General features: G+C 42.4%; 1 protein-coding gene across 7 annotated transcripts in view; it reads right to left on the bottom strand.

Annotated features, from left to right (window-relative positions):
* The window catches only part of SLC11A2 (solute carrier family 11 (proton-coupled divalent metal ion transporter), member 2), a 45,633-nt gene that overhangs the window by 14,093 nt on the left and 10,102 nt on the right, over positions 1 to 21,438 (bottom strand). For 4 of the 7 annotated variants that reach the window (XR_001512755.1, XR_001512756.1, XM_015559632.1 and 1 more), the window contains exons 2-16: positions 16,415 to 16,468; positions 14,128 to 14,276; positions 13,477 to 13,602; positions 12,970 to 13,089; positions 11,064 to 11,170; positions 10,473 to 10,543; positions 10,297 to 10,364; positions 7,773 to 7,928; positions 6,957 to 7,115; positions 5,846 to 5,932; positions 5,002 to 5,121; positions 4,700 to 4,849; positions 3,922 to 3,995; positions 2,831 to 2,984; positions 1,149 to 1,202 (exon numbers count right to left, since the gene is read on the bottom strand). Coding sequence is in view for 5 of the 7 variants with exons in the window: in XM_015559632.1 (XP_015415118.1) it covers positions 1,149 to 1,202; positions 2,831 to 2,984; positions 3,922 to 3,995; positions 4,700 to 4,849; positions 5,002 to 5,121; positions 5,846 to 5,932; positions 6,957 to 7,115; positions 7,773 to 7,928; positions 10,297 to 10,364; positions 10,473 to 10,543; positions 11,064 to 11,170; positions 12,970 to 13,089; positions 13,477 to 13,602; positions 14,128 to 14,276; positions 16,415 to 16,468 (1,649 nt within the window). In the remaining 2 variants the exon portion in view is untranslated. Of the gene's footprint in view, positions 1 to 1,148; positions 1,203 to 2,830; positions 2,985 to 3,921; positions 3,996 to 4,699; positions 4,850 to 5,001; positions 5,122 to 5,845; positions 5,933 to 6,956; positions 7,116 to 7,772; positions 7,929 to 10,296; positions 10,365 to 10,472; positions 10,544 to 11,063; positions 11,171 to 12,969; positions 13,090 to 13,476; positions 13,603 to 14,127; positions 14,277 to 15,520; positions 15,650 to 16,414; positions 16,469 to 17,149; positions 17,217 to 19,289; positions 19,331 to 19,682; positions 19,883 to 21,438 lie in introns of those variants that run through there. The other 3 variants (XM_015559634.1, XM_015559633.1, XM_006757084.2) reach the window with 3 other exon arrangements.

Below are 21,438 nucleotides of genomic sequence, written 5' to 3'. Positions count from 1 at the left end.
TCTGGTCTCAAAAAGCGTTCCCTCTGAGGGAGTGGCTGAAGAGAGAACTTCGCCACCACAGTGATACCCTACTGACTTGCTGAGAGAGAGCTGTGCATCGCTGAGGTCCACAGCCCCGAGGCTGCCTGCGAGCCGTCCGGGCACCTCAGGGAAACGTGACGACGCTGACAGGAGGCGGCTCTCAGGAATGCACGGACGGTGCTTCTGCTCCGTTCAAGTCTTTTCTCCTTACCCCAAAGTCTCATGAGAACTTCAGTTTATAAATGCTACTGTCTTTCTCCATCACCGCCCTCCTGGAGGTGGAGGTGAAGGTTTTACACTAAATGTGCTTGAAAGTAAGTGTCAAGAAAGCTGTGTATTAACATAAAAGTGATTCCAGTCAGGACTCCCCAGAAAATCCTGGTAAGTGTTCAATCTCTGAGGAAAATCTTCTAAGTGATTTTCGAGGTGATTAGTAACCACCACCTACAGGTGAGTTTTGCTATTTGTCCATTTATCACCTTTATGTTTTTTACCCCTCTTAACTTCCACTGAGAAATTTAAAGTAGAAATAAACTGAAAGAATTCTAAACCTGATAGAGGTGGCGGTCTCACAATTCTACATTTAATATGGATAAAACCACTCTAGTTGAGATTTTACTTTTTATAATTAAAATAATTGAAAGGGTATGCATAAGTATTTCTCAGCCTTTTAAAATCCATTATCTTTTAATAAACAAATCTGCATACCCATTGTGTACTTTTGTTATGAAATGTACTGCATTTTCCAGTTCTTTTTTAACATACAGCCTAGTTAAGAATCATGCATAGAGATTTATCTCTCAAAGGGATAAAATAAGCTGGCTCTTCAGCATCTCAAGAGTTAGTGTTAAAATGACAGCAGCAAACAGTCAGCTTTTCAAAGACCCAGTTCCCAGGTTAGGTCAGGAAGAAAAATATCCATCTCTCATACATATGTGAGTCTTTCACAACAAACAGGGGAATCCTAAACACAGTCTGTGCAACAGCACATACTTCTGGCTATGTTCACACAGTAAACCATAGAAACACACTGGCTCTGATGGCTACCTGGATCAGACCGACTGACCCAGTGTCTACTTAGTATAGTCATCGGTGGCTTCTTCAGTCAGGACTTTAGAGGTGCTTACCGTGCGCCCACAATCCAGGCAGGACATGCCCAAAGCAATCATACATTGCCAAATCTGAAAGAGAAAACAGAGCCACACTCACCAACCTCTCTGAAGAGCCCTCTTGCCCACCGTGACTGCTCAAAACTGGGCTCCTCAGATGCAAACCTGCTCTCTTCTGTAAACATCCATTTGCCTGTCTTCTATCACCAAGTCATTCTCCAAACCCCACAGCCCCTTCAAAACATCCTGGAATCTCCTTCTTCGGCCAGGCTTTTCCCTACTAGTGACAATGCTGAGTTCCCTCTGCTCCTACTGCTGGGTGCCTGCAGTTCGTTTCTTTCATTGGACTTGGAGTTTCCTAAAGACCACTTTTCTTCATGAGGAGGGGCACGATGACAGACTAATACAACTGAATAGTCTCCGAAGCTGCTCGATGAAGTGTATGTTTGGAGCTAAACAGCAGTTAATACAACTGAATAGTCTCCGAAGCTGCTCGATGGTTTGGAGCTAAACAGCAGTAACCCATTCTAGCCTTAAAAACAGTCCTCAGAATCTCCAGAGTCTCAGCTGCCTGAGGGCACCGCGGCACCTTCATGACCAATCTGCATGAAGGAAGGATTCCCTTACCTTCTACAGCAGATTTTAAAACCATTCCTGTCAAGGACATATTCAGTTACTTGGATTTCCTGAGAGTAGGTCCCTAGAATATATAGGGTCAGCATGACTTTAGTGAGCCTAAAGTTTACTGAGAGCAAAAGAAAGGGATGTATCAATTCAGGACATCGTTTTTCAACATTCACTAAAGTGATTTTTCTCAATCAAGCATGGGGACTAGGTTAACTGTTACAAAGATCACAATGAGTTTCCTTGACCATTCTCTCCAGCAGATACGGCACAAATTCTGCAGCCCCTGGGCCTCAGCCCTGTGTGTTTCAGAGAAGGCTGCATAGAACAGGGAGGTGGATGTGTTGTTGCTGCTAGAATCATTTTTCATTAATATAAATAATGCTATAGAAGATTTGGAAAATATAGAAAAAAATATATCCATAATCCCATCATCTTAAGATCAGTATTACCATTTTTATATAACTGACTCTAGAATTTTGAAATATTTTTTATTATCTGGGTACACATAATTCTGCATTCCTTTTCTATGTGGTTTTATAACCATCACTTTTTAATAATTCTAAAATAATTCAATGTGAGAATGTAACTTTTTATTTATTTCCTTACTGGACAGCTAATAAGTAGCAGAGCTGAGCAGGGCTGTGAACCCACATGATCCACCCCCTAGCTCTGAAATCACACCGCACAGCCTCCGTCTCCAACCCCATTTTGTTCCACTCTCTGCTTTCCAGACTGATCCTCTTTGTTTAGTTCCTACACTCTCCTGTTAGGAATTATTAAGAATGGAAACTAAACAGAAGTGACAGGAATAGAAAGATGATAGCTCTTAGGAACCAAATTTTATGGTTAAAAACACTGTTTAACCAAAAAAGTGTGTATGTATGTGTGTGTGTGTGTGTGTGTGTGTGTGTGTGTATGTACAGTTTAACCATAGCTGACTTAACAATTTCATGTAAATTATCTCAATAACCTGAAGACAGATTGCTAGGTGCTCCTTTGGGTGCTTCCTGGATGTTAGTCAGCCCCACACTGCTGACTAACTTATGCCCCTGCCCCCTCCCAACTGGACTTACCAAGTAAAACACGAAGCTCAGATAAGCCACACTGACCACAGCAGCCACCACATACAGAACCATATGCCCAAGACTCTGGACATAAATCACGACAAAGTACATGTTGATAGAGCAGATGACAAAGACCAAGATCCCGCCTGCAACCTTCCAGCCTCTGTAAAAGAATCAGCACCGTCACTGTGAGCAGCCCGACCTGTCCACAACAGCCGGCGCTGCATCTTGCGGGGCAGACAGGGCAGGAGTAAGAAGCATTTCAAACAGGTGTGCTCCCCCTCGTGGGAGCATGCCCACGCCTTTCCCTCCCACCTCAGCTTCCCCCTCAGGTGTGCATCCCCTAACTCTAAGGGACCCCAAGAGACTTGCAACCAGGGGAGCAAGGGGCAGCAGCAGCTCCTCCCAGACAAACCCCCTACACCTGTCTCCAAGGCCCCCTTTTCTCTGACTTCTAGTGAGTCAGAGCCACCCCACCCCGCCTAGGTTCTCTCCTGTTGCTTCTTCCATCCTAAGCCCTTCCTTGTTTCACTGTCCCCAGCTTTAATAAAAGTACTCTTTAAAAAAAAGAACTAAAAATAATTACCCCAGATTTAGTTAAATAAGCCAAAATTAGACAAAGAGAGAGAAAAAGTACTATCAAATAACCTCTATTATTCAAGTCCCTAAAAATGCAACAAGTCATGAGTGTCCCTAGAGATCCAACAAGTAATTTCAACTACTCTCATATCTGTTAAAGCTGTGTATGTAAGGTATTAGCTTATACCGTTCTTGTTCAGGTATTTAGCATGGAATTAAGTTGCTTAACACTTCAGCCCTGGCCAGTGTGTCTCAGTTGGTTGGGCATCGTCCTGTGCACTGAAAGATGCCTGGGTTATAGGCTCAATCCCCAGTAGGGGGAGAGCAGGAGGCAGCCAATTGATGTTACACTCTCACACTGGTTTCTCTCTCTCTCCCTTCCACTTTTTCTAAGCTAAAGATTGAGGGGGCAGTGCTAGCAACCACCCCTCCAGCCCCTATGACTCCGTTTTTGACTGGCCTACTTAATGAAGATATCCTCCCCCCACACAGCTTTGGGGAACAGAGAGGAGCACACTCACATTCCATTGGCAAAGTCACTCATTACTGGCCGCAAGCTCGTAAACGTGAGGATGGGTATGAGAGCAAAGGGAAGCTGGAAAAGAAAAAACTAAGATCAGATGGGGCTGCTGGGGATCCCTGGGTCACCCCAGAGAGTAGCACTGCTAGTGAAAGGGAAACACAGACCCTGCCTCAATTGACCTATGAAAAATTATTCCTATCATTCCAAATGCCAAGCATTATGTTGAAATCTGCACAGCTGTCATTAACCTAACATCAATTATGATCATAAGGTTCTTTGCAAATACTTGTTTCTGCCTTGTCTTAACCTGCTTAGGACCTAGCAGTGTCCTATATGTCATTTAATACTTTCTTGGCTTAATGAATAATAATTTGTGTCCTATATGTAATTATAATTTATAATTCCCATTCAATAGGCTTTAAAAAAACCAAATCACTTCTGAAAACCATTTAGATGCCAGGGATTTCATACACATTTACTGAGACCAAGACCATGCCTCTCTCTTCCTCTAAACCAGCCGTGGGCAAACTATGGCCGGTTTGAAATGAATAAAACTAAAAAAAAAAAAGACCGTACCCTTTTATGTAATGATGTTTACTTTGAATTTATATTAGTTCACACAAACACTCCATCCATGCTTTTGTTCCGGCCCTCTGGTCCAGTTTAAGAACCCATTGTGGCCCTCGAGTCAAAAAGTTTGCCCATCCCTGCTCTAAACTGTCCCCAGCACTTGGCACTAGGCTTGGTACCTAGGGCAGCCCATAATGCTCCCTCACCTGTAAGCTCTGCAGAACATTGAGGAAGTCATTCATCCCAGTCAGATGCTCTACATCTTGGAAGACAGCAACCAGCAGAGTCGGGATAATGGCAATAGAGCGGGTGAGAATCACTCGGGCAAAGCGTGACCACCTGAGGTTCAGGAATCCCTGGAAGAAAGCACAGAGCAGGATGAGTGTCTGGAACAGGAAACTAAAAAGTTTTGGAGAGATTCAGGAAGACCTTAAAAGCATGGGATTAATAAGTAACAAAAGGCCAATTTCCCCTTCCTCTAGTGAATACCAGTCAGAGCAGCACCTACCTCCATGACAAACTGGCCAGAATAGGTTCCTGTCATGGTGGAGCTCTGCCCCGCGGCCAGGATCCCCACGGCCCAGATGTAGAGTGCAGCAGGCCCGAAGTAACATCCCAGCACAATACCCTGGGGGGGGTGGGGGAGAAGCAGGTGTGTGTTAGGGAACTGCTTAGACTTAGACGATACCCAAAACAGCAAGTCTCTCTTCTTTCCTATGCACCCACCTAAACCAAGGGCTGTGCAGGGCACTGTCCCAGAAGCTCAACTCAGTCCTCACTTCATTCTAAAGCTTTCAACCGAAATGTTGTGGATGGTCCTTCTTTCCTTAGCCTAGTCCTTTCTCTTCTCCAAGCTCCTAAAGCCTTCATCCTCAACCTACACCTGAAATACTAATAAAATAAATAAAGTCTACGCTATATTTCCCAAATTATACTGCTTAACACACTATTTTAGAAGATAATAAGAGTGAAAAGAAAGGTAAAAAAATTTGGGAAATGCTACATACATACATATTCTACCCCTGGAGGTTCACAATGTAACCAATATAAAAGGGACTGAGCCCCAATGAAGACCAGTTTACTAGGTACACTTTCTTCAACTGCACCAGTTAACATCTGGTAGAACACTCTACTATCAGCACAAGTTTGGGAACTGCTGAAACAATTCTCTTTTTTAGCTGATCCTTTATTCTTTCTATGTAGTCCAAAATGGTTGCCTAGCATCTGGCCCTCTGAAATAAATGACTCTCCACAGGGAGATATGCTCAGCTCTGAAGCGAACCTACAGAAAAGACCAGCTACTGGCCAAGAATAGTGATCCAGGGCAAAGAGCACGAATCTGGACGGTTTACCCCTTTGAAGATGTCCACAGCCAGTGTTGAGTTATCATCAGGAATGAGGCCAGTATGGGGACTGCTGCTATTTTTACAGACTTCAATCTGGAAGAGAAAGCAGTTTCAGAGCAACTTTTATTTTCAAGGCACGGGCCAGAGAAGAAGCGTTCTCCCACAGATCACACACACGTCATCTATGCTACACAGCCTGGAGGCAAGACTGGATACTTCAGGCTGTGATGGGGCAGACACTGGGGGCAAGTACCACTTGTGCTCTACCTACATAATCTTTTTTTTACTGATTTCAGAGAGAGGAAGGGAGAGGGAGAGATAGAAATATCATCAATGATGAGAAAGAATCATTGATCGGCTGCTCCTGCACATCCCCTACTGGGGATCAAGCCCACAACTCAGGCATGTGCCCTTGACTGGAATCAAACCCGGAACCTTTCAGTTCACAGGCTGATGCTCTACCCACTGAGCCAAACCGGCTAGGGCCCTCCATAATCTTTCTGCACCCCCATGTCATCAAAAAGATTTACTGAGTTAGAGTGTGCACTGTTGGGTCATTTTAAATGACAGAAAGAGAGGACCCTTAAGAAGGCTTCAAATAGGAGAGGACAACCAGGACAGGGAGTCCTTAGTCAAAGCAGAGCCAGGAGTCTGAGGTCCCATACGTGGGAAGCGAAGTGGTGATCAGAATTGGATAGGCAACCAGGAACTGAGAAGACAGAATTCAAAATGACAAACAGAAACTGTTGCCAGGACAGACTGTTTTGTTTGTTGCCTCCTCCCTACCTGTACTCAATCACCAAATGGCAGGACTGGCAAGCAGACTGGCAGTTGATAAACAGGAAACAAAAGACTAAAGAGAGTGATGCCACTAACAAAATAGCACTAGGCAATCTTTAGTCTGGGGCGATCTCCCTTCTGAGACAAAAGCAGGGGGAAAGCGTGTAGGCTTTCAGCCCCCAGGCTGCTCACGCTGACTAGTGCAGTGACTTAGGGGACAGTATTGAGGCCACAGACCTACTGTCATGGATCCAAGTCATTGTCATATTTTCCTACCCCATTCCGGCCTTCACATTACCCTCACATTCATCACCACTCAGGACCCTGGCTTACTCACCACCTGCTGGTGGGTTTTCTCAAAAAATGCTTCGGCAAAGACCGAGACGACGAAAACATTGATGATGAAGGAAACAAAGAGAGCAATGCAGGATTCAATGAAAAAGTACTTATTGGCTTCTCGAACTTCCTGCTTTTTGGCTCGGTTTACCTGTCTCGACTGGAGAGAAAATAGCAGTAGTCATTTTTTTTAAACCATTTGGAACAAGTTTCCTTGTAATATTTCATGAGTTCAGAGACAACTGAAAGATTTAGAGGGCAACAACTGACCAGATGAAATGTGAGAATCGCTTACATCCGTGTTCCCTAAGAACTTCATGACCCTTGGATGACATTACACATTCCTCAAACAGGTAACAGAAGCTAAGTGATTACTGAGCTCTCAGTTATTGTGGCTGGAAGAACCAAACACACAAGCAAAAAAACCCAAGCTGTGTCCTAACAAGTGCATAACCTTACTTATGAAGGTCTCTGAAATTCCCCAGAAAACCATTGTGTAAGACTGCCTGGTAAAAGGTTAGTGGGACTCTTTACCCCTGACCTCTTCAAGGCCGCTCAGGACTCTGAGATTAAAACACAAGAGGCTTGTGCACTTTCAGACCTTTTATGAACGACTTTAGTTCCAGTTTCTGTGGGGTCAGTTATCTCTGGTCATAAAACAGAGTCCAGGTGTGTGGGGTTTGTAAGCGTCTAACCATGGAAAATACCTTTCTCCTTCAAGTTCTAACAGTTGTAAACTAAGTGCGTGCCCCTTGCAACTAAAGGAAAACATCTCATGACCTATCTTGGAGTCCAGTGAGATAAAGGCCTTGCTCACCTTGACTAAGGCAGAATGCAGGTACATGTTGTGTGGCATGATGACAGCTCCCACGATGCCCACAGCCTGCTGGATCTGTGGGGTGCCACAGCCTGAACAGGATGGCAGGAACATGCCCTTGAGCACCTTGCTCTGGTTGGGTCGCACTGTAATATACTACACACCAACATAACCACTATTAGCTTGTACTGGGATATGAGACCGAGGGAGCAACAGCACAAGGAAACACTCAGCATCCTTTCCTCCTTTCCTTATAACCCCTTCTTCTTCAACAACTACCTAGAATAACAAGGAATACAGAACCATCGGAAACCAAGCAGCATAAGGGGCTTGCTGCCAGAGATCAGAGAATTCAACACTGGGGTCCCTGGATATTTTACCTCATATTTTAGATACACAAAATAGATATGTAGAAAATGTAATTAATATTCTAAAGAAATGAAATAGCTGAGCTCTAGCCAGTTTGGCTCAGTGGGTAGAGCGTTGGCCTTCGGACTGATGGGTCCAGGTTTGATTCTGGTCAAGGGCATGTACCTCAGTTGCAGGCTTCCAGCCCTGGTCAGAGGCATGTGGGAGGCAACCAATCAATGTGTCTCTCTCACATCAGTGTTTCTCTCTGTGTCTCCCTCTCCTTTCCACACACTCTACAAATCAACGGAAAAAATATCCCTGAGTAAGGATTAAAAAAAAATGAAATGGCTGCTAAGGGCCTTATTGATATTCATTTCACAATAACTTCTATGAGACAGACCCAAGAATACAGTCAATTCTTAATTATCCCCACTTATGTCTCTGATCAGCTGTATTCATCTAAAAATCAGTGATTGCCACTAGCATAAGCTGACTCATTCATAACACTTTTCACACATATTTTTTCCTGGTCCAGCATTTCTCTTGAAAGCCTTAGACTAAGCTGTATAACCTACTCATAGATTAGATATATTTTTAAAAGTCTAGCCAGGCCAATAAACAGCTATCAGTTAAACCGGATATAGAAAAGGGCTGTTAAGGCCTATAATGGTACCGATTCCTCGGAGTGTCTAGGTTGGGGCACAAACCAGGAAGCACCTACTACATCCCCTACAGTTGCAATGCAGAAAAGTTCAAGCTGCAGTTGGTATAAACCAGAATGAGCAAAAACAGACCCCTCTAAGTTAACAGCCAAGAAGCACCCTATAACATCCTCTCTAACACTCTCCAAAGCTATTCTATTGTCCAGATGGCCAATTTGGAACCAGAGGGTGTAGTCTGGAAAGTCCTAGAAAGTTTGTCATTTATTTTCTTCCATCACCATTTATTCCCTTTATGCCCTCTTCCACCTCCACCCACCCTCTAGTCATCCTATATAATAATCCTATCTAATAAAAGCCTAATATGTTTGACCAAACGGCAGAACAACCAGTGGGACAACCGGTCACTATGATGGGCACTGATCACCAGGGGGAAGACACTCAACACAGGAGCTGCCCCCAGGCCAGCCAAGGCAGGTGCCAGCGGGGGGCCCTGCAGAGGGAGGTGACTAGCAGCGGCAGCGGGACTGGTGAGCAGGCAGTGCCAGGCAGGCCAAGGCAGGTGCCAGCAGGGGCCCCTGATCGCCCCTCTGGTCGCCCCACAGATCGGTCCTGATGGCTGGCCAGGCCTAGGGACCCTACCTGTGCATGAATTTTGTGCACTGGGCCTCCAAGTTTTTGACATAGGAGTCCTGCAGACCTTCCTGGACACTAGTCTTTGCTATAGATAATATTCCTTCAAAATTGGCCCAAGACTTAACTGGCTTCTTTTTTTCTTTCTGCTTTTACTTTATTAACGTTTTTTATTTTATGCTGAATTTACTCCTGGGCCATAAGTTTTGTTTCCTTAGTTTATTCTGGGATATGTGTTTTCTTCTGTGCAACCTCCTCTTCTGGTTTAAAAACAATCTGCTTTTTCAGCAAGAATCATCTCAGTGAGACAGGGAGAGCTCATGTGTGGGATAATCCGTAAGTTCTGTGCCACATCTTTGGGAGCTTTGTTAACCTAGATGGGCTCAATGTCCAGAGATTTCACATCTACATCCTTAAGTTCAACATTACTCTCTGGCTTTTTAAGCACCTGCAGCAAAAACTCAGCACTCTTTTTGGGTCACCAACCCTATGTCCAGCCCCACTGTATGGCCTGGGCACACCTACCAATTCCACTCATGTCACGACAGAATGCTTTGGTAAGGTGGCATCCTTCAGACACTCGATGGGCTTTTCAGATATGCATACCCCAGATGGCCTGGGCAGTTTCACGAATGTTCTTAAAGTGAACACAGAGATCTGAACCTCTTAATTTGCATGACTTTGCCTGATTTCTGGATCAAGTGAATAGCAAACTATTTTCACAGGTTACCTCTGCTTCTTGTAAGTTACAAGAAGAGGAAGCAATTGTCTTTTTCTTAGCACATGCAATACAATTGAACCATCCTAGCATTATTTTGTCTTTTATAATAAAAACAACAAAAAATTTTTTTTAAAGCTAATAAATAGCCTGGCACACTTGCCTCATATCCAAAAGTGAGGGCCATAACAGTGATGAGAAAGCCAAAAAATGCTTCCAGCTTCCGCAAGCCTGAAGGGGAAAATGTAGCAGTGAGTTTATAGGAGACAGAGTTCCCCATCAGTCACGTGATGGAAAAGTAGCTTCTTTGCCTAATCCCTCCATTCCCGCTCTACTTACCATATTTGTCCAAAAAGAGAAATACAAAAGTATCTGCAATGGTGATGAGAACTCCACCCCATAGGGGAACCCTAGATCAGAGATAAGAAATGGAAATTAAAGGAAAGAAAGATTGAGAAGTGCTTTCTTCCCAACAGCTCTCCATACATACAACTTCGGGAGAAGTAAGGGCTTGGTGGGCGGGGACAGTGGCAGGAGGCCAGGCCTTGGGTAGTTTAGGATAACATGAATAATATTCACTCACACTTGACTGTCTACTACGTCAGACATTAGGATACGTAGTTGAAAAGAATGGGTCTTACCCCTCAAGGAGCTCATTGTTTACTGGAAAATTTTGACATACAAATAAATAACTGTAATATACAAAAATACATACTGCATAACAGAGGTATATATATAAGCCAACATGAGAATTTGGAAGATATAGAGTCTACATCTTACATGACAGAGGAAGGTGGTCCTAGATAGGTTCCACAGAAAATATAATAAACTTAAGTTGAATCTTGAAAATTGAAAATGAGTTGGGTTTTTGTTTTTACATTTGCTTTGAAATCTAGCAAAATATTACTTTCTAGAGGGAAACCCCCTCACCTTCCTACAGACAGGAGATTGATGGCAATGGCTGAGCCAATAACTTCTTGCATATCTGAGCCAATGATAGCCAGCTCCACCATCAGCCACAGGATAATTCGTGGGACCTAAACACCAAACAGAAGAAAAACATGGTTCCAGTTAATAACTTCCAAGAACTTCCCCCATAATTTGGAATTCACATTTTGGAACTGACCCATCAACGGTCCTTTACAAGCCTTCAGTTTAGAGATAAAGACCCATCACTGCACTGTGGGCCCTAGCTACAGAAGGCAAGTGTGCTTCTAGGCGGCGGAGCTTATGAGTCAGGGCCTAGGCAGCAGCTGGATCCTAGTATTTTTCTCTTTCCTTTCCATTCAAGAGAGGAATGGCATTTCCATTCAGTAATTTCCACTTAATTTCATGCCTAAAAAAACAATCCTAAGTCTTAGGGGGAAAGGATGATGCTAATATGGTCAAAATATTCTTCAGGAGAGAATGAAAAATGTCTGCAGAAGAAACTATCGATCCTGATTGTAGCCAAAGAGACAAAACCAATGTGAAAAGGCTGGGTCTTCCATAATGTAATAACAACACGGAAGTGAAAAAGGACAGATGCAAAGGGACTCAGGGCAAAGTGGTTGGAATTGGGTGGTGTATAACAAAACAGGGAGCTAATCTGGTCACACAAGGCAGGTGAAAGACAAATGTAGTTAATGCTGGCTCACTGAGCACAGAAAAGAACACCTCCACGTGTCCACTGCCTAAGAAACAATTGCTAAGATACACAAAGAAAGAGAAGCTAAAGAAATTATAAATTACCAGGATTTTCTTTTAAGAAGAAAATTTCTTTATATATATATAAAGATAAGGATACTTTCTCACAGCCAGGAAAGGAGATTAAACATTTAGGACAAACCAGAGGTAGATCTCCAGTATCTCATCTAAAGATGAAGCTAAGACCCAGCCGGTGTGGCTCAGTGGTTGAGCATCAACCTATGAACCAGGAGGTCATGGTTCGATTCCTGGCCAGGGCATATGCCCGGGTTGCGGGCTGAATCCCCAGTGTGGAGTGTGTAGGAGACAGCTGACCAATGATTCTTTCTCATCACTGATGTTTCTATTTCTCTCTCCCCCTCCCTTCTATTAAGAAAAGACTCTAGCTGGTTTGGATCAGTGGACAGAGATCAGCCTGAGGTCTGACGGGTTCTGGGTTTGATTCCAGTCAAGGGCACATGCCCGTGTGGCGTGCTCAGTTCCCAGTGGAGGGCGTGCAGAAGGCAGCCAATCAATGATTCTCTCTCATCATTGATGTTTCTAGTTCTCTCTCCCTCTCCCTTCCTCTCTGAAATCAATGAAAAAAAAAGATAAAGCTAGGAAAAAGCTATCTTCCAGACACAGGCTCCACGTCTGCCTTAGGTGGCAGTAAGAAAGGCTCCAAGTGTCCAGAGGGAAGATGAAGAGAACAGTGTAACACCCAGGGGCAGGGTTAATTGAAAAATAATTATTAGAAGATCCAAGATCTTGCCACAAATAGTTTGTATTATAAGGAAGAAACTCACTTTTCTCTAATTGTTAGCAAAGTCAAACAAAAAGAAAATACGTATAATGCAAAGTGATTGAGTAATACGAAGGTATGACTGAAAGTGCTTAGCGCCATGGGCTGGGCACTACTAGATGCCAGAAGGCAGAATGAACGGTAAATGTTTCCTCAAACAGGGTTTTTCTAAGGAAACTTTTTGAAAGAACGTAGAAATGTGGCTTGGCAACAAGAGGGGCCTAGAGAGTTTCCTTGGGACTCCCAGTCCTCAGGCCACTGACCCCCAAGTCCTCCACTGTTTCAGTATACAGTAGTTGGGCCAGCACCTACTGCCAGGCACACAGATTCCTATGATGTGAGTGACAGACAGGACAGTACACTGCTCACCTTGGGGTACTGACGGTAACAAACTTCAGCAAGATGCAGCCCAGTGACCACTCCCAGTCTAGCCGCAAGGCGCTGCAGCAGGAGCCCCACGATGGTGGCCAACAGAAGAACCCAGAGCAACTAGAGAAGAACAAAATCCCACCATCACACTCACAGACAACAGAGGTTTTTTTGTTTGGTTGTTTGGCAATGTGAATGGGAAGCACTACATTCAGGAAAGAGCCCAGGTCAGGAACCAAATGACCCAAGTTCTGTATCAGGTTCTACACATAACCTGGTATGTCTCCTTGTACCTCTCTGAGCCTTAGTTTCTCCCATCTGCAGTTTCTCCTTTACTCAAGGAAACTGTGTGGGTGAAATAAAAAACCAACTATGTGGATAAGACAGAATGATAAACCAGATGGAAAAGTACTTTTCACTTAAATGTCACTGTAGGTTCAGTAGAGGAAAAGGATGTGAGTGTGTAGTGTGTGTCCAAAAGGGACACGGGTAAAACTAGACATTTACCTTAAACCCAGCCACTGCTCCAGACTGCAAATCAGATTCGATGTTTCCTGGATCCAGGTAGGCAATGCTCATAAGAAAGCCGGGTCCCGTGAAAGCCCAGAGTTTCCGAAAGCTAAAACAAGAGTGCTACACAGAGGACAAGAGAGCAAACTGATTACACCTCCATATGCTGACCTATTTGATCATATACAAAGCAACAATATCAGTGTCACAAGAACAAAGGATTCAGGATGGTGGATATTGGGTGTGTCCAAGTTTCATTTCTATTTTATCCACTTATTATCAATAAATTGGTCCCTTCTCGTCCAAGTAAAGAGCCTTTCCGTACCTTTCTCTTTTCCATCAGCCTCTCATTTTAAAACCAGAATAACAATATCAGTACCTCTGTGCTCAATCACTACCCAATGGGACAAAAGCTGTTGTCAAAGAGGAACATAAATCTCATACTTCTTTGATGTGAGCTTTTCTCATTGGCAACAGTTTTCAAGGCCCTCATTTTCCTAAACAGTTTCTATTTATTCTGATTTTAAAATTCCGTCTTCAGAGACTGCCAAAATTAGACCTGCGGCTGTGGATCTGGAGCTGTCCAGCAGACCTGTTACACACATTTTCCTTACATAACAACTTTTTCTCCAAGGACCTGTCACTGACCTCCTCCTCAGGAATGGGAATCTTCTCATCAAAGTAGGTGGTGAAGGGCTCCTCTGATGTCCTGGGGGATTGCGGAAGAGAGGAGCTACTGTAGGCAGGATTGATGGCACCAAGACTGGCAGAGTCGCCATAGTCTTCAGCAGCAGCACCTGAATGAATAGATTTGAAAAGAATTTTTTAAAAAATGAGCAAACTGCCCTAGCTGGTTTGGCTCAGTGGATAGAGCATCGGCCTGTGGACTAAAGGGTCCCAGGTTCAATTCCGGTCGGGGACACATGCCTGGGTTGTGGGCTCAATCCCCAGTAGGGGGCCTGCAGGAGGCAGCCAATCAGTGATTCTCTCTCATCATTGATGTTTCTATCTCTCCCTCTCCCTTTTTCTTTGAAATCAATAAAAATATATATTTTTAAAAATGAGCAAACTAACAATTTATCCATAGTAATACTGAAATTAAATCTTTAATACCCTAAAGGCACAAGAGTTACCTGACTATATCTCAATTTATTTCTAATACTTTATTTTTATTTTAAATAAATTAATTTTTCAAATTATTTTCTTAATCCTCACCTGAGGATATGTTTTTATTGATTTAAGAGAGAGAAACATCAATCAGTAGCCTACAGTATGCGCCCCAACTGGAGATTGGACATGCAACCTTTTGTTGTACGGGACAATGCTCCCACCAACTGAGCCACCCAGCCAGGGAAATAAGTTAATTTTTGAATAAGCAATATATTCACATGATTGAAAATTTGAGAAATACAAAAAGGCTTATGGCAAAAAAGCTCCCTATCACCCCCTTCTGCCAACATTCAGCTCTAGATCAGTTTTTTTTAAAAATATATTTTTATTGATTTCAGAGAGGAAGAGAGAGGGAGCAAGAGATAGAAACATCAATGAGGCCGACGCTCCATCCACTGAGCCAAACCGGCTTTGGCTAGATCAGTTTTTTTAAAAAATATATTTTTATTGATTTCAGAGAGAAAGAGAGAGGGAGCAAGAGATAGAAACATCAATGATGAGAGAGATTCATTGATCAGCTGCCTTCTGCAAGGACCTCCCCCCCCCGGGGATCGCGCCTACAACGCTGGCATGTGCCCTGCTCTCGTGGTTCATAGGTCGACACTCAACCACTGACCTACAACAGCTGGGCTCTATATCAGTTTTAACACTACTCTCACAATGGTTTTCCTACTTTATATTTCTATTCCCACTTGGCAACTTTTAGAACCATTTCATTTTCTTCTAAGAACACTGATGTCTATGACTCAAAATATAACCCAGACTAGCCTCTTGGGTAACCTAAAATCTTAACTTTTACAAGAAAAACTAGGTCAATCTAGTGGGGGACATACCACCACCACCACCCCTCCTAATATCTGGTAGGACTTACTCAAAGAAACTTCCTTGGACATTATACCTCCGCAGGCTTCTCAAAAAATGTGGAAGTTGCAAAATCCTGCCACAGTTCGGGCTAAAATCTGAAGCTGCAGGAAAACCACCAAGCAGGAGGCCCTGACTAAGGCCTGCGTAAAGAGCCGCAGGTCACGGGGTGACCCTCGTGATAGGAGAACTCATCTAAGACTGATAGTGTTTCCCTGACCCTGGCATTTTGTAGTTAATCTTAAATGCAGGGAGGGGTAGGGACTGGAAGAAAAGAGCTAATCTGCCAAAAAGATACCAAACCAGGATTGCTGTAGCCATCAAATGGCTATTTTGAACCACAAAACTCTAATCTCAGTGTTTCTAAGAAATCCTTACAACCTCCAATTAAAAAACAAAAGCTTTCTTTCTATGTGGAAAGAAAGTGGCCCGGAACTTATTAAGAAATTTATTTTTTAAAAATTTATAAAAAAGGAATGGAAATTCTAAAGGGAAAACTTAGAATTAGGAAGGATTAGTCAAAGCAGTCAAGAAGCTCTAATCAAATACAGTATAAGGTGCACACCCAGTACTTTACAGCTCCATACATATCTGAAATGCCATCAGCAGCCAAGGCACTCTAGGAGGGTTTTATGACAGGCATTACTGCTATAGAAACCAAACTTGTAGCTAAGCTTGGCTCATCTCAGAAAGGGAAACAAGATGAAGCAGGTAGGTCTCTGTGGTCATAAATCCACTTCAGCCTAAGTCACCAGAAGGTGACTTCTGAATGGAGCAGATCTCCATTGGCAGAAGAAGGGCAAATGGGGACATATTTTGTTGGGAACAGACAATGAGAAAGAAAACATGATAAATTTCTATATCCAAATAACAATTAGACAATAACACAAAAACTATAAATTACCATCTGGCATCTTCTGTTCAGGCCCCAACACCATGGTGTTCTTAGAATAGGATTCTGGAAAGTAGAAAAGGGAGGAAGAGAAATGAACAAGAACAAACTTACACGTTCAGCAACAGCATTTTGTACTCTGTACAACCAAATCCTTACTATATGAAAAGAATAATTCTTCTATTGAATTAGATAACCTTGAAAATAATTAGTTTTCTGAGTATGATTAAGGGATATTTAATAAAAATGTAAGTCTTAATCATGGTTTTGCTGGCAAGATTTCAAAACCAAATTGGAGTGGGCAAATGATTTGTTTTTTTTAGAAGCAGGTCCTCTGGAATAGTTTAGCACCACGTTCCCCACAAACGTGTGTTGCATGACAGGCAAGGGGGCGGACCCCTCCTGCTGCCCAGGAACAGGGGCTGCACCAACCAGTCCGATGTCAGAGGCAAATGCTTCTTTTTTTTTTTTTTTAATATATTTTATTGATTTTTACAGAGAGGAAGGGAGAGAGATAGAGAGTTAGAAACATCGATGAGAGAGGAACATCGATCAGCTGCCTCCTGCACATCTCCTATTGGGGATGTGCCCGCAACCCAGGTACATGCCCCTGACCGGAATCGAACCTGGGACCTTTCAGTCCGCAGGCCGACGCTCCATCCACTGAGCCAAACCGGTTTCGGCGCAAATGCTTCTGAATAAACCTCCACACATGGGCTGCTAGGCAATCACCCAGTCTCTGCTTACCTCCAGATAAATCCAGAAATCAAGACTGATTTCTCCCATTTTTGAGTTTTTAATATTTTTTAATTGACTGATTTTAGAGGAGGGCGGGGAGAGAGAGACAGAAACATTGGTTTGTTGTTCCACATATTTATGCATTCATTGGTTGATTCTCATATGTGCCCTGACCAGGGATGGGACCCGCAACCTTGACGTATGGGGATGATGCCCTAACCATCTGAGTAACCTAGCCAGGCTTCATTTTCTTTAAGGCAGAAATCTAAAACTCTCTGACCTAACAATTTAAACTTGAGAAATAGAGTGGAGAAATAAAAAAGGGTCACAGTGGTTATGCTGCTCAATTATTAACTTCAAGTAGGCTGAGGCATCAAAAAAACAATTATTCTTGTTTAAACTGACTCTGGGAACTTAAGCTTTTGAAATTTCCAGTCCTACCTGAATATCAGTGCATTGTGCCTTTGATGCTTCCAATTAACCATCTGAATTACCTCAAAAAGAAAATGTTCCATTGTCTAAACCACCGGACATCTGAGGATTACCACCTTGAACCAATGTGGGGACTAAGAATGCAGAACTGATTCTCCTCAAAAATGGACTTTTTACTATAAAACTCTCAGACTTTTCTTTCTCCTCAGGAACACTCTTGGTATTGCCTAGTAGTTGGGAGGCTTTGATTAGAAATAAATTACAAAGATTTATTTAAGGGCCAGCCAGTGTGGCTCAGTGGTTGAGCATCAGCCTATGAACCAGGAGGTCACAGTTGGATTCCTGGTCAGGGCACATGCGTGGGGTGCAAGCTGGATCCCAAGTGTGGCAGGATGGGGACGCATGCAGGAGGCAGCCAATCAATGATTCTCTCTCATCACTGATGTTCCTATCTCTCTTCTCTCTCTGAAATCAATACAAATATTTTTAAAAAATATTTATTCATGGGCCTTATGCTTCAATTTCTGGAAAGGGGAAAAGCACCTCACCAGCACACCCATAGTGGAGGGCCACTACTCCTAGCTTCATGTTTCCCGAGGAGAGACGTCAGCTCTAATGGTTCAGGTCTCATTCCCCAACCCTTCAACAACTAGGAGAAGAAACCAATGACCATGGCCTCCCCTCTGGACTTTCAGGGCGCACTGAAGCAGGAGGGCTGGCCATGGTTCTCCAGATGCCAGCACTCCTCAGTCCTGCAATAAGCAACCTGGGGGGACGAGGAGGTGTCAAACATGTCCAGCATTCTGTTGGGTCAAGTTCAACTGGGTGTAAGAGGTATGAATAAGCCCATTTGGCCACAGATCTATGGTGTATTCTCCAGTCAACCCCAGCAATAAGGCTTGATTTTTTTAACCTCTGATCTACTAATTAAGGAATCTACTTCTCAGTCAATACCAAATTCAGAAGGGGAAGATAGGGTAATAATAGCTCTCCTACTGAAAAAGGTATGAAGACTTCCCTTAGCTGACTTTTACTGTTTAAATTGTCTTTTCCACTTATGTCCCTTTGTTCCTCCTAACTGAACAGTCCTCTACTTTCTGTTTTAGACCATCTACCTACCAACATATTCTATATTATACCTATCTCACAGAATTACAGAATTCAGACCCAAAGGGGTTTTAGGTTTCATCTATTTTCTGGGGTATAAAACATACCACCACTGACTAATTTGGAAAACATTTTTCATCTCCGCAGTAACCAATATCAAGTATTTTGTGATAATGTATGACTAGCCATATTCCTCCTATCAGGTTTTGAGCCACCAGATGGCTAAACACCAGGCAAGAAGAAATCCCCCCCTCTTTCAGCCAGTTACCACAGCTCCTCACCAATGGGATTTACATTGATAACTCAGAGTAGCAATAACCACTTGCTTCCAATCACAGTACAGCCCTTGGCACCACCCAGAGCCTTTTTACTTAAAATTCTAAGAAGCCAGGTAATCAGGTTATCCTAGCCCACAATGAATTAGAAACCACAAATCCGATCCGGGATTAAGGCTTTCACAGAAAAAGACCTTGGGCCATTGGTCTGAGGCAAAGAGCCCTTCCTTATACTTCTATTAGCTCTGAGAACATTATTATTAAGAATAATTATCTTATTATTAATCATATAATTATTATTGCTATATCAAATTTCTTAACTGTGGCCTACTCACCAAGAACTGATTAGATTATTTTTGTAGTGATGCATGATATCCTATTTAAGAAGACACAGAAGTACTTTTATACATTTGAGGAAGATTCCTATCCAAAATAGGCTACTTAACTTATATTTAAAAAGCAATTAATTGAGGCATGTCCCTCCCCTTCTCCCCCAGGAGCACTCCGGCACCTATTCCTCCCTTTCTTCTTCCCCCATAGGCATGCATCCTCTAAATTCCAAAGGACCCTACAAGACTTGCAACCAGGGACACAATGGGCAGCAGCTGCTCTTCCCAGGCTAACCCCCTGAACCTGTCTCCAAGGTCCCCTTTACTCAGACTCTCCAGTGAGCTGACAGCAGCTCAGCCTGGGCTCAGTTCTTTTCTGGAGAGCCAAAGCAGCCTCACCTATGCCCTCTCCTGTTTCGTCTTTTATCCCACGTCCTTCCTTGTTTCCTGTCCCCAGCTTTCATAAATGTACTCTCAAAATAAAAAAATAAAAAGCAAACAATTGAGATAGTAGTGTGTTTTTCCCCAAGCCTGTAGTCTGCAGAAGTGATAGTTAAATAATAACTCTAGACAGAAATATTTCATGATAAAAAATTTAATTATTATCACTACTGATTATTCCTATACTAATTACATATAGAGCCATTAATATAGAAGTCTAGTCTTCTCTCTGAAATCTCAGGAATGTATTATTCCAAGAGAGAAAATTGATTCTAGATTCCAACTTTCTCATCAAAACTTTTCATTAACAAACTACAAGTTCCACTGTTTGTAGTGTATATAGAACATAACTAGGACAGGGAACAGAAAGGGTCAGTTATGCTTGGTGTGCTGCACAGTTTTTAAGCCTCCATGAAAATTTAAGATAGATACGGAAGCTGTAAGTTAATATTAAGATAGTTTTGCTCTCTAAGGCCACACCACCAGGCCATTTTCAGTCACTCAGTTCCATTAAGGAAAAGATGAAGCTGAGATATAAGCAACCAGAATCAACTCAGCAATACTTTGATTATTATGATTAATACTGCTTTGATATTCTAGATCACTCCAACCATAAAGTATCACCCTCTCTCATAGCCAGTAAGAGTCATCTTATTAAACAGCAATCAACAACAGAAAAGCAGCTAAGTATTTTATCTTATCCCTTATCAAAAGTTCTAAGACTGTTTTACAGTATTAAAATGCTAATAAAATTACATTTTCTGTCCAAAATGTCATAAGTTTACATATCCTTTGACTCAGCAATTCTACTTCTAAGAATACATCCTAAACACTCAAATAAGGAAGTAAGTGCATATTTCTCATAGCATTATTTGTAGTATCAAAAACTGCAGTATCAAAAAACAACCAAGATATTAGTAGAGGCCTGATTAAATACACTATGAACATTCATAGGATGGAATACCATGCAGCTATTATAAATAAGGCAGATCTACAGATATTTGTAGGAAATAATCTCCAACATATGATGTCAAGTAAAAAAGCAAACAAACCAATTTATAGAACAGTATGCCATCATTTGTGTAGGAAAAAAAAAGGAATACACACATGTACACACATATACTATCTCCGAAGGATAGTAAGTCAAAAACTGGTAATGCTGTCCCTAAGACGAAGAAGTGGGGGAGCCCAAATGGCACTAGGTAAAAGGAAGACCTCTCACTGAATATACACCATACACCATTTTGTTCTTTAAAAAAAATTTTACCATGTGCATTTCTGTATTATTTTTAAAAATATATAAAGATAATACAGATTTGCTTCTTTTTTTTCAATTAGTTTACTTTCAACAGATTTTGTAATTGGTTTCAGATGTGCAGCATAGTGGTTAAACAATCATATACTTTACAAAGCATTCCCCCTGATACTTCCAGGACCCACCTGGCACCATACATAGTTATTGCAATATTACTGACTATATTCCCTGTGCTGTACTTTACAACCCCATGACTATTTTGTAACTGCCCATTTGTATTTCTTAATCCCTTCACCTCCTTCACCCAACTATTAGACTCCCTTCTAACAGCTGTCAGTCTGTTCTCTGTATCTATGAATCTGTTTCAATTTCATTTGTTCATCTATTTTGTTCTTTAGAGTCCACATATAAGTGAAATTGTATTGTATTTGCCTTTCTCTGATTGACTTCTTTCACCTC

This window comes from Myotis davidii, unplaced genomic scaffold (assembly GCF_000327345.1).
Source record: "Myotis davidii unplaced genomic scaffold, ASM32734v1 scaffold233, whole genome shotgun sequence".
NCBI classification, from domain to species: domain Eukaryota; kingdom Metazoa; phylum Chordata; class Mammalia; order Chiroptera; family Vespertilionidae; genus Myotis; species Myotis davidii.
The sequence above is the reverse complement of the archived record's forward strand: the minus strand, read 5'-3'. Positions and strand labels throughout refer to the sequence as shown.